General features: G+C 41.2%; 1 protein-coding gene across 2 annotated transcripts in view; it reads left to right on the top strand.

Moving 5' to 3' along the window:
- LOC126262433 (NBAS subunit of NRZ tethering complex-like) overlaps nt 1-13,694 on the top strand; it is a 412,445-nt gene that overhangs the window by 133,727 nt on the left and 265,024 nt on the right. For both annotated transcript variants that reach the window (XM_049959075.1, XM_049959074.1), the window contains exons 20-22: nt 1,196-1,381; nt 4,122-4,224; nt 4,307-4,503. In XM_049959075.1, the coding sequence (XP_049815032.1) occupies nt 1,196-1,381; nt 4,122-4,224; nt 4,307-4,503 (486 nt within the window). The remainder of the gene's footprint in view (nt 1-1,195; nt 1,382-4,121; nt 4,225-4,306; nt 4,504-13,694) is intronic.

The raw sequence follows: 13,694 nt of genomic DNA, 5'->3' as shown, positions 1-13,694 counted from the left end.
TGGGTTTTTTGAAATACTCTGAAAATAAGAGTATTGTCTTTCCTAGAAATAGATAAATCTAAATAATTTAATCAATTGTTCACTTCCTCTTCAAAAGTGAATTTATATTAGGGTGCAAGGAACTGAAATGGGTGCATAAATTAGAAATGTCTTCATCACATCCTTCATATAATAGTAATATGTGAACTACATAATGATCATATGATTTAACTTTTGCTACAAATTCTGAATGTGATTCAAAAAACGTGCATTCAAAATGATTGACAAAAATCTCTGCCAGGGTACCAGTAAGTGAGCTACCCAGAGCTAAGCCATTTGGGTGAGAGTAGAATTTGTAATTGAAGGTAAAGGCATTGAAAGACAAGAACGGTTATAGTAATTCAATTAATTCCACATCATCATGAGGGGAAAGCATGTTATGGGTCAGTAAATTCTTAGTAATTATATCAAGAGCTTCATTAATTGGTATACATGAGTACAGATTAACAATATCCAGTGAAGTTAAAATGGGTACCATCCTGGTACTTCAACGATTTTTGTTTTGTTCATTAATTCATAGGAATATTTATACAAAACGTATTTGGAAAAGTAGAAGCTTCTTTTAATGTTTTGTTTAAAAATCTGTTAAGTTAAAAATTAGTGCTGGAACAATTATTAACAGTTGACTTTGGAGGCCTGGTTCCTAACATAATCTAACTGTAATAATTGTGAAAAGAAAGATACAATGGCACTAATGCTATGAACAACTGGCACTAATAGTTTAATTGTGTACATTGTATTTACTGAGAGGCTCTTACTTTGTGTAATAGCAACATTTTCCATTAAAGTACTTCTGTGTTAGGCTGATTAATACTCATCTTAATATTTCCTGCTGTGGCATTTTTATGGACTGCTTTGAATTAAAACCTTTCAGATAACTAATTCTACTGGAACTTGAGATTATTTCAGTTGATTATCCCATGTCACTTTCAAGGGTTTTTTATTTTAGAAATGGTGTCTGGTTGTTTGAACTTGTTCATTATCTTGTTCAGGCTTACACAAAGCATTTAGTCTGTGATATCCACACACATTTAAATACATTTAAATACATGAGTGAAGACACATTTAAATACATGAGTGAAGTGGTATAATATTCTTCCAAGCATGTACAATACTTCATAAATGATTTTATAAATATTAAATGTCTTCATTTTAGGTCTCTTAATGATCTTTTTCCTAAGATTCGAGATAAATTGAACGAGTTGCAACGTCAGCTGACATCTGCTAAGATCCTCCGTAATAATGGAATTCCTAAAGCAGTATCCTACATACGAGATATTGCTAATAATGCTCCTGCTGTGAAGCAGTTGCTTAGCAGGTTGGCAAGATCACTTGCAAAGAGGTGAGTGAATAAGGAATATAAATTGCTTTTTGGTGCAGCAGGATAGAGACTATGCTTCCTCTTATAGTTTGATATTACCAGTTTGGAAAATTTGCTTGTATTTAGAGAACAACTTTAAGATTTTTTTGAATTTTTGTTGGTAAATTGTATAGTTCTTACTTGCATTTAATTTACAAAACATGTTACCGAGGAACTCTGAAGCAAAATTTAACTTATAACAACTAATTCAACATGAGCAAGCGAATCATGCTCTTTTAGGCTGGTTGATGTTTGTGGTTGTGTAGATAATTATTCTTCTTACCAGAATAAAATCTTTTGAAACCTCCTTGATTTCACTAGTTTGCTTTATCTGTGTCAAATTTGTGTGAGTTTTTAAATACCGTGCATACAATTCCCATACTTGACAAAACATTCAAGTAATAATATGATGTATTACATAAAGATAAGCTTTTAATCCTTGGTAATATAATACATGAGAAGGTATATTTTAATGTGTACCATAATATAATGGAAAATAAATAAAAAGTTTTGTTTTCATTTTTTCTTTAAATGGCTCATTCAGTTCTATAATTAACCTTTTCCATCAGGTGCGTTGTTCATGCCATATTTCCTCAGATGTTATCCTTCCATCTTATTATGGACGTTCCTCTTTTTGTGATTCTGTCAGCTTTTCTGGAAAGTCATACAGACAGCAGTCTTTTTTTCATGACGTAGTGTCATCATGCTCTGCTCAATGAAGCCCTCCCATCTTCATTACTTGGACAATGTTATGAAGTTTGTACAGTGTCTTAAAACTCATTTTTCCTAACCCTCTGATTCAAGGTGCACTTGGACCAGATATCTTGGAATACCATCCCGACAGTACACTTGCAGGACCCCTCTCCTCTCTCCCCCTCTCCTCTCTCCCCCTCTCCTCTCTCCCCCCTCTCCTCTCTCCCCCCTCTCCTCTCTCCCCCCTCTCCTCTCTCCCCCCTCTCCTCTCTCCCCCCTCTCCTCTCTCCCCCTCTCCTCTCTCCCCCTCTCCTCTCTCCCCCGTCTCCTCTCTCCCCCTCTCCTCTCTCCCCCTCTCCTCTCTCCCCCCTCTCCTCTCTCCCCCCTCTCCTCTCTCCCCCCTCTCCTCTCTCCCCCCTCTCCTCTCTCCCCCTCTCCTCTCTCCCCCCTCTCCTCTCTCCCCCCTCTCCTCTCTCCCCCCTCTCCTCTCTCCCCCCTCTCCTCTCTCCCCCCTCTCCTCTCTCCCCCCTCTCCTCTCTCCCCCCTCTCCTCTCTCCCCCCTCTCCTCTCTCCCCCTCTCCTCTCTCCCCCCTCTCCTCTCTCCCCCTCCTCCCTGCCTCTGCCCCTCCGCCCTCCCTCCCTCTCAGCCCCTCCTCCCTCCCTCTCTCTCTGCCCCTCCTCCCTATCCCTCCCTCTCTGCCCCTCCTCCCTCTCCCTCCCTCTCTGCCCCTCCTCCCTCTCCCTCCCTCTCTGCCCCTCCTCCCTCTCCCTCCCTCTCTGCCCCTCCTCCCTCTCCCTCCCTCTCTGCCCCTCCTCCCTCTCCCTCCCTCTCTGCCCCTCCTCCCTCTCCCTCCCTCTCTGCCCCTCCTCCCTCTCCCTCCCTCTCTGCCCCTCCTCCCTCTCCCTCCCTCTCTGCCCCTCCTCCCTCTCCCTCCCTCTCTGCCCCTCCTCCCTCCCCCTCCCTCTCTGCCCCTCCTCCCTCCCCCTCCCTCTCTGCCCCTCCTCTCTCTCTCCCTCCCTCTCTGCCCCTCCTCTCTCTCTCCCTCCCTCTCTGCCCCTCCTCTCTCTCTCCCTCCCTCTCTGCCCCTCCTCTCTCTCTCCCTCCTCTCTCTCTCCCTCCCTCTCTGCCCCTCCTCTCTCTCTCCCTCCCTCTCTGCCCCTCCTCTCTCTCCCTCCCTCTCTGCCCCTCCTCTCTCTCCCTCCCTCTCTGCCCCTCCTCTCTCTCCCTCCCTCTCTGCCCCTCCTCTCTCTCCCTCCCTCTCTGCCCCTCCTCTCTCTCGCTCCCTCTCTGCCCCTCCTCCCTCTCCCTCCCTCTCTGCCCCTCCTCCCTCTCCCTCCATCTCTGCCCCCCCGCTCTCTCTCTCTCTCTCTCTGCCCCCCGCTCTCTCTCTCTCTCTCTCTCTCTCTGCCCCCCGCTCTCTCTCTCTCTCTCTCTCTCTCTCTCTGCCCCCCGCTCTCTCTCTCTCTCTCTCTCTGCCCCCCGCTCTCTCTCTCTCTCTCTCTCTCTCTCTCTCTCTCTCTCTCTCTACCCCCCCCCCCCCCCCGCTCTCTCTGCCCCCCCCCCCCGCTCTCTCTGCCCCCCCTCTCTCTCTCTGTCACCCATCCCTCCTCTCCCCTCCTCCTCCACTGCACCTCCCTTCTCTCACCTCCTCACCATCTCCCTCTCCGCTCCCTCCGCCTCTCTGCTCCCTCTGCCTCCCTTTTCTCTTTCCCCCTCCCTCCTCTGCCACTGACCCTTCACCCTCGTTTGGCTCTGTATCTGTCTATTGATCACTCGCTCTGTGGACACTCCTCCCCCTTGTTTAATTTTTGTTGTTCTCGCAGCAAGGTTCTATGGATGTGTATCATTTTCATATTGCATTTTGTTTTTGACTTTGACAACAGACTTACAGTGAGATATCTGTTACGACTGTCTTAATGTTGTCTGACTGCACAATTGCTGTATAGACCAGTGGGTAAATACTGCACGTGTTTATATCCAACTTATTAGCTTTTATGTTTTGTTTCACTTGCATTCCCTGTGTTTCAGAATCTCTTCACCTTCTAAGTCTCAGTGGGAGCAACTACTGAATGATATTTTGACACTGCAAGAAAAGGTGTTCAGGTGCATCCCCACAAAAGAATGTTATGAGGTTTGTGAATGTGTTTGCCTGTCACTTAATGAAAAAATCTATTTTCACCCCTTGTGTGAATTTTGTACTATCTTGTGTTTAGATATATGCTGAAACTCTGCTGTCATCAGGTGATAAAAAAAATATTGCAGAAGCATCCACTATTTTGGAGTGCCGGAAGTCAGCTGTGATTCCTAAAATGGTATCATTTGACCGCAGTGTTAAATTGGTTCTGCAGGTTGCAAGGGAATATTTTGACTCATCTGGAGATTTGCTTTGCCCAGCAATGGAACTCGCAAAGTAAGTATCAGTTGAACAGAATAATCTTTGTGTCTTATTTAGGTATTTCTATTTTTCATGTAACATTGTAAATAATAGTAGTAGTTTCATGACTTTGACCTTGATGTGATTAAACTTTTGAGTATTTGCCTGTTTACAAAATATATTAAAATTAGCAATTAGATGAGCAACTGTAATTGCAAATTAGTCATATCATTCTTCAGTTCACGACAAAAGAGAAAGCAATAGGAAATGACTGCCTGTGTTTGTCCACTTAATGATTTATATGTTTTATTGATGTGCATTGGCTAAAAATTGTTGAGAGGTAATGTCTGGAGATCCTCATATGTTTGATAATGTAGACACATTTGATAGATATTTGGTGATAGTTATTTGATGGTAGAAGAGTGACAGATAACATTTTGATCTTCAACTTTTATATGAACAGAATTTAATCTTAGGTTTTATTAGCCAGATCAGTTATGATGGCTGCTGCACACTAATTCATATTTTGATTGCTATTTGTATGTATATTCTTCATTTCAAGTGGTCAGTTTGTCTGCTTAGCATCCTTGAAAGATAAACGCAATCACTTATATTTTCAACAATGTAGGAAAAGATTGCTACCTACCGTAATGATGACAAGTTAAGTTGCACCCAGGTACAATTAAAAGACACACATAAGCTTTCAGCCACTGCTTTTGTCAGAAAAAGAAAGAGAAACTCACACCATTCATTCATACAAGTAAGCACACCTCACACACACATGACTGGCAACTCAGACAGCCCAGACCAAAATGCAACTGTCTTATGGAATGGAATGGGTTGAGGAAGGGGAAGGGATAGCAGTGCACGGGTAGGAGGAGAGAGGAGTGCTGTCTGATGGAGAGTGCAGGGACTACACTGCCAACAGGCACAGCGTTGGGAGGTTGTGGGACAGGGAGATGGGGACAACAGAGTTAAAAAGTGAGGAAAGGTGGGTGGGTGCATTGACAAGGGTGGGAGACAATAATGGGGCGGAGATGGTTTAATAGAGGGGATGCAAACTGTTGGATGGAGGATATGGGGACAGTAAGTATCCCTTATGTTGTGCTGCATGTTGCAATAGTTTGAAGTTATCCCTTCTTCTTCAAACAACTGTATCAAGTTTTAAAATGAGAAAATGAACAATGAAAAGTTTTTGTTTTATCATTGTTGTATAATTTAATGTAATTATTTCTGTTCAGCAATTAATTATATAGTGTATCTCAAAAGGTACAGTACATGTTTGATCTGCCAAAGCACCCAAACTAATTAAGACATTCACACTATGTTAACCATTTGTGACACACTATGTCACAAAGTTTTATGCCATTCAGTCAATTACAATATGTGCACCTTTTGTGACATGCACAACATCCAGTCTGTGATCGGAGGCTTTCCCAGCATATGTGTTGTTTCCAGGGCTCTCGGGTGTCCAGCCGGATGCGATCGTTGAAGTCCCACGATATTTCAGTGAATAACCTTTCCGCCATCATCAGGTCGTCCTGATTAATGGTCTGTCTGCTCATTGTCAGTGTTATTTATGTCTGTCAGTCGGGCTTTGATTCCCTGCGCCGACAGTCCGATTGCGGCTGCCGACATTCTGTTTGCGAGCACTGAAGCTTCAATTGCGGCCGCCGACAATCTGTTTGCAGGCACCGACTCGGGTGCGTGCCCACCCCGGCATTGGGCCGGGTGGTGGAAAATGCAGAATCCTGTGGAGTGTCCTCTGCAGCCGTCGTAGAAGGGTCTTGTGTCCGCTTGTGGCGTGACTCCTTGATGGAGTTAAGTAATGGTTGACATGCCTTGCTTAGTTGAAAACCTGTGTCTCGGTTTATGAGATTGCCCATTATGTGAATTTCAATGGCCTCCTTGAAGATGCTATCCCAGTAGAAACTGGTAGGGGGCCAGAATCTTGGTCTCTTTGTATTCGTGTTGTGTCCAGTTTCCAAACAGTGTTCTGCCAGTGCCGATTTGGTGGGCTGGCCTAGGCGTGTGTGGCGTTGGTGTTTTTTGCAGTGGTCTTCGACTGTTCGGATTGTTTGACTGATCTACAATTTTTCCGCAACTACATGGAATATTATATATGCCCGCTTTCTTGAGGCCAAATCCGTCTTTCACTGTCCCCAGTAGGGTCCGTATCTCGGATGGTGGTCGGAAGACCGTGTCAATTTTGTGTTGTCAAACAATCTGAACAGTTGAAGACCGCTGCAAAGAACACCAACGCCATACACACCTAGGCCAGCCCACCAAATCGGCACTGGCAGAACACTGTTTGAAAACTGGACACAATGCGAAATACGAAGAGACCAAGATTCTACCCCCTATCAGTTTCTACTGGGACAGCATCTTCAAGGTGGCCATTGAAATTTGCATAATGGACAATTTCATAAACCAAGACACAGGTTTCAACTAAGCAAGGAATGGCAACCATTACTTAACTCCATCAAGGAGTCATGCTATAAGTGGACACAAGACCCTTCTACAATGGCCGCAGAGGACATTCCACAGGATTCTGCATCTTCCACCACCCGGCGTGATGCCGGGGTGGGCGCGGTCCTGGGTTGGCACCTGCAAACGGACTGTTGGCGACCGCAATCAAAGCGTTGGTGCCCGCAAACGGATTGTTGGCACTTGCAGACGGAATGTCGGCGGCTGCAACTGGAAGTTCGGTGGCCGCAATCAGACCGTCGGCGCAGGGAATCGGAACCCGACTGACGGACATAAATAACACTGACAATGAGCAGACAGACCATTCCATCAGAACCACCTGATGATGGCGGAAAGGTTATTTGCCAAAATATCATGGGACTTCAACAATCGCATCCGGCTGGACACCCGAGAACGCTGAAAACAACATCCAGTCTGTATTCAAGCTCTATCTGCACTCGTTGCGACATATCCAGATCAACTGTGGCATGCACCAATAATTCAGTTCTTTAAATCATATATGTGGTTGACAGATGTTTGGTATACTTTGTCCTTGATATACCCCCATAGCAAGAAGTCCATCAGTGTAATGCCAGGCGACCTTGGAGGCCAAGGAATTCAACCACCCCTGCCAATCCAGCCATCTGGAAACACCTCATCTACTCGTCTAGAACATCTTGCGTAGTCTGAGCCCAATATGATGCACCATCTTGTTGGAAAACAACTGTGTCATGGCAGTCTTCCAGTTGTGCTAACGTAAACAGCTCCAGTTTGTCAAGTTAATTGTTAGAATTAACTGATTTTTTGTGAGGAAAAAAATGGGCCCCACAGTGAGATCAACTGTGCAGCAAAACCACACATTCACTTTTGGGCTGTCACAGTATGTGGACTGATTGTGCCCCAGATGTTGTGAACGTTGTGTTTGTTTACCTTACCACACACATGGGATATGGTTTTGTCTGAAAATGTTGTTTAGAAAATTTCTGTCCTCCTCTAAATGGTGAAGAATGTTCACAGTGTACAGCATATGCTGTGTCTTGTCATTTTGTTTCAATGTGTGCGGCAGTTGTAGTTTGGTATGGATACATCTGTCAACATTTCTGGATGACCCGGTTCATGGTCCTGCGACGCCCTCCCAAAAGAATTCTGCAGTGAACGTTGAAATGCCATCTGTTTCTGTTCTGTGTCAGCTTCACTTGTCCCAGGTCTTCCACTATGATGCTTTGTATCAAGACTTCCTGTTCTGACCATTACCAACCCTCTTGTTGGCCAAAGTTGATTCATTAATTTTTTAAGTAAGTCACTAAATTTGGTGACTGGTCAGATTTTCAGAGCACTTGCCTCACTGAGATAGACACACACTGCAGTGAGAGATAGCGTCATCGAATTTAAATAACCAGTTTTATCAATAATACTCACCTTTTTTGTTGCTGTTCTTTGTTGTGAGTTGTAAGCTTGATATCGATTTCCTTTCTTTGGCTTAACTTTTTATGACCATCTAGAGGATGATTGGGTTGCTTCAATGAAATTGTTTAAGGAGTTATCGACTTCCTGATGAATAACACGTATATTTTCAGTCATTTCTCTTCCCAACGCAAATCAGAATGGCTCACATAACTTGACATCATCCATGCACTTCAAACTCATACAACCAACTGAACAAAAAACAAAGATTTACCTCTAACAACGTGTAGCGAAGAAATTACTGTCATATAGCGATCTATTTTTGCATAATTATCTTTGGAAAATACATTTCATAAATAAAATATAAATAATTGTTTGTATTTTTTGAGAAGTCCATAATCATCATTGTAATTACATTAAGTGCTTACAAAAGTTGACATATAAACGTTTTCATATTGCTATGTAGTATTGGATTTTTGTTTTTTATGGTGTCAGTATGGTATCAGCCATTTCATATGATCCAAGATTGTTTAGTACATTTATCTCATCATAATCAGTTCTATTAGAAACACTCCCAAAAATTTTGCAAGCATGAAATCTGAGAAAAATTTTGATGCAAAACTGGTTCTGCCAACAAGTTTTGGACTACAACAAAATTATAATCTTGGATTCTTCATAATGTGATATACAGCATTTGACCACCTTGGCATCATTACTCCATTCAAGTGAGATCAAGAGCAAAATTTCGCTTTACATAATTTTTTTTATCACAAATTTTCAAAAAATTTCTAATTCTCACCTTTTACCTATTCTGTATCTCTCAAATTATCACCGAATATCACATAACATATAATGGATGAACAAAAAATGGTACACATAATAGTAACTTATTGTATTGGCACGATAGTAGAATTTGTATTTTATGAATAACTCTATATACCAACATTTATAAATCTGTCTTCAATAAGTGAAATTTTATTGAATGAGATTGTCACTCTGCAGTGGAGTGTGCGCTGATATGAAACTTCCTCCTGGCAGATTAAAACTGTATGCTGGACTGAGACTCGAACTCGGGTTCTTTCCTTTCGTGAGGCATGAGTCACACTTGGATAGCTCAGATGTTAGAGGACTTGACCGCTGAAGGCAAAGGTCCCGAGTTCGAGTCTCGGTCTGACTCACAGTTTTAATCTGAAATATTATTGATTGGTAATGCCCTATGATCAGAAGAAAACATCTTAGTCCACGTAGTTATTTGAAGTGGTTTTGAAGAAAATATAGCAAAGTACTTTAGATCAGAGGACAAAATTAATGTACTTAGTTTGGAACTTACTCATTTTTCTCATAACATCAATGAAATGCTTTTTGTAACAACGTACTACAGTGTCTTACTACCAAATTTAACTTTCATACAGAACATTGAACCCTTGGCATATAAAAATATGCTGTGACAAAAATTATTTCGTGCCTTATTTTGCAAGAATTTTGTATGCCCGAAATGATGGGTACTTCAAACGTAGAACTATCATATCACCTCATCCACAGATGTTGTGGTGACAGAAAATAGTATAGACCTCAGATAGAAAAGAGTAAAAAAGTAAAAAAAAATTGAACAGCACAGTGGGAACAGAACCTGGATAGGAAAGAGTTAGAATAGAGTGCACCAGAAATTGAGAACTGATACACCCAGCTATTGAAGGCACCACTCGCCGCATGGTATGCCTATCAAAGTCAGCAGACTCCCTACCTATTCCCTGTGCAAGATTATCAGTTTTATCACTCATTTTGACCTTTAGTCTCTGATTGTTACAAGCGTTTTGCATTTATTAATTTTCAAATCACATAATAGATTATACAATAACATATGAAAAATTGCTTTTAACTCTTTCAAATTATATTAGGTGATGAGACGACTGGCTTGTTCTTACAAATTTTTTTGAAAACCGAATTATTTGGTTACTCATGTAAAAATATTGACCATAAATTGTGCCAAAAATGTCAACAACACTGAAATTTACTTTAAAGTGCTGTTCATTTACTATTTGTCACTGTTGTATTTAAAATTCTTCATTCACGTCTACATAAAGTACACTGATTCAATAGGCAGTATGAAAGTACAAACCATGTACCAGGTATTACAGGGTGTTTCAAAAATGACCGGTATATTTGAAACGGCAATACAAACTAAACGAGCAGCGATAGAAATACACCATTTGTTGCAATATGCTTGGGACAACAGTACATTTTCAGGCAGACAAACTTTCGAAATTACAGTAGTTACAATTTTCAACAACAGATGGCGCTGCGGTCTGGGAAACTCTATAGTACGATATTTTCCACATATCCACCATGCGTAGCAATAATATGGCGTAGTCTCTGAATGAAATTACCCAAAACCTTTGACAACGTGTCTGGCGGAATGGCTTCACATGCAGATGAGATGTACTGCTTCAGCTGTTCAATTGTTTCTGGATTCTGGCGGTACACCTGGTCTTTCAAGTGTCCCCACAGAAAGAAGTCACAGGGGTTCATGTCTGGCGAATAGGGAGGCCAATCCACGCCACCTCCTGTATGTTTCGGATAGCCCAAAGCAATCACACGATCATCGAAATATTCATTCAGGAAATTAAAGACGTCGGCCGTGCGATGTGGCCGGGCACCATCTTGCATAAACCACGAGGTGTTCGCAGTGTCGTCTAAGGCAGTTTGTACCGCCACAAATTCACGAAGAATGTCCAGATAGCGTGATGCAGTAATCGTTTTGGATCTGAAAAAAGGGCCAATGATTCCTTTGGAAGAAATGGCGACCCAGACCAGTACTTTTTGAGGATGCAGGGACGATGGGACTGCAACATGGGGCTTTTCGGTTCCCCATATGCGCCAGTTCTGTTTATTGACGAAGCCGTCCAGGTAAAAATAAGCTTCGTCAGTAAACCAAATGCTGCCCACATGCATATCGCCGTCATCAATCCTGTGCACTACATCGTTAGCGAATGTCTCTCGTGCAGCAATGGTAGCGGCGCTGAGGGGTTGCCGCGTTTGAATTTTGTATGGATAGAGGTGTAAACTCTGGCGCATGAGACGATACGTGGACGTTGGCGTCATTTGGACCGCAGCTGCAACACGGCGAACGGAAACCCGAGGCCGCTGTTGGATCACCTGCTGCACTAGCTGCGCGTTGCCCTCTGTGGTTGCCGTACGCGGTCGCCCTACCTTTCCAGCAAGTTCATCCGTCACGTTCCCAGTCCGTTGAAATTTTTCAAACAGATCCTTTATTGTATCGCTTTTCGGTCCTTTGGTTACATTAAACCTCTGTTGAAAACTTCATCTTGTTGCAACAACACTGTGTTCTAGGCGGTGGAATTCCAACACCAGAAAAATCCTCTGTTCTAAGGAATAAACCATGTTGTCCACAGCACACTTGCACGTTGTGAACAGCACACGCTTACAGCAGAAAGACGACGTACAGAATGGCGCACCCACAGACTGCGTTGTCTTCTATATCTTTCACATCACTTGCAGCGCCATCTGTTGTTGAAAATTGTAACTACTGTATTTTCGAAAGTTTGTCCGCCTGAAAATGTACTGTTGTCCCAAGCATATTGCAACAAACGGTGTATTTCTATCGCTGCTCGTTTAGTTTTTATTGCCGTTTCAAATATACCGGTCATTTTTGAAAAACCCTGTACAATCCCTTTGTATTCAATAGATGAGTTTCTAGATTTAGTATGCTTGTATGATGGAAGACCGTTTTTCTAAAAATATATTAATCTCAGATCTTAGACTGTCACAAATGGTAAATATATGAATCTCCGATCTGAAGACTGTATGACAAACTATAAATTTCTTAACCTATGTATTGCAATAGAAAATTGTTTTTATGTATAGTCGATAAATGTAACATTGTTCTCTCAATTAAATGTAGAGAAATTTGTGTAGATAATAATAGCAGGCAATAAAGTGTAACTCTAGTAAATAAGGCTCTGATTTATCCAGAAGACTGGAACAAAAAAAAAATATATTGTAATAAGTTGATGTTGGGTCAAAATAAAGTAAATAAATAAATAAATAAAAAATAAAAAAAAATCTATCATAGTAAACACAAGAAAATTATTTACAGGACAAGAAATTGCAGTTATTTTTTGAGAAATGGTGTGCTGCTATCCATGCGCATTCCCAAAAGGAGTACACAAGAAATGTTAAAGTTTCATTGGGCAACAAATAGTTCTAGACAGCAAAAGGAAATGCAAGCAATTTACATAAATTTTGTCATGGTTTCCAGTATGTAATTTGTACTACATCATCTGTGGTAGATTATCCCATGTTTTTGGACATAAATGTTGCTGCCCTTCAAACTCAGTGTAGACTTGCCTTAAATGGCTTCCAAAAATGTTCTTATGTACATTATTTCATAACTTTTCATAAATTAAAATTAAAGATTCAAGTTCTGAGTAAATGAATAGCAGAATAATAATATAATATTTGTTTGAATAAGCGCTTGTAAATACAACTATAATTTCTATTTAATTACACTGGCTGGTTTCCAAAATATTTGATTCTTTTCAGTAATAACATTTTAACTAAAAAAGTTAATTAATTTGAAACTAAATGAGTGAAAATGTTGCTAACATGTTTTCATTATTAGCTGTACGAATGCTATAGTTCTTTACATACAATTTTTATCAACTCTATCAAAAAGGTAGTAATCAGGCATATGCCTACAAATGAATAATGATAATGAAGTCTTAGATTACTAGTATTTTGTAATTAGCACATTTTTCAGGTCAGCTAATCAAACTAATAGATTCTGAATAACCAGAAGACTGCAATAGGTACTAAAGTTAAATTGGCTAGACCCTGAATTAATATTCAAGATTGTTATGTTCTGTGCACATAGTATATAGATGAGCATATTGAAGATATTACAAAATTTGGAAAAAATTAATACCAATTTTGGAGGAAAGAAAAATATAACAGACGGAAAGGATCCATCTGCTTTGTTACAAGTCGCACTGACTCTTACATCAATGATACTTCCATCATCTAGCCATATGGAGAGGACAAGCTGCAGTATTTTCTCAAGTATTACAACAGCATCTACCTTAAAATCAGTTTGATGGAAAGCTAGGACACAGTATACAGGAAATCCACAATAACTGGTGCTTTGTGACGCACAAAGAGTGTGAGTGATTGTATCAGAAAGACCCACCATTATCTAAACCCAGTTTTTTCAAGTAGCTATAAAATAAAATATTTCTTAAAACTGACAAAAGAATAACTGGAACCACAACAGACTGCTGGAGTGTACAAAATAAGGTTCATGTCTGATAAATACATAGGGGAGACAGGTTGTGCAGTCA

Source organism: Schistocerca nitens, chromosome 6 (genome assembly GCF_023898315.1).
Source record: "Schistocerca nitens isolate TAMUIC-IGC-003100 chromosome 6, iqSchNite1.1, whole genome shotgun sequence".
Lineage (NCBI taxonomy): Eukaryota > Metazoa > Arthropoda > Insecta > Orthoptera > Acrididae > Schistocerca > Schistocerca nitens.
Note: the sequence above shows the minus strand (reverse complement) of the source record. Positions and strands in the feature narration are given on the sequence as shown.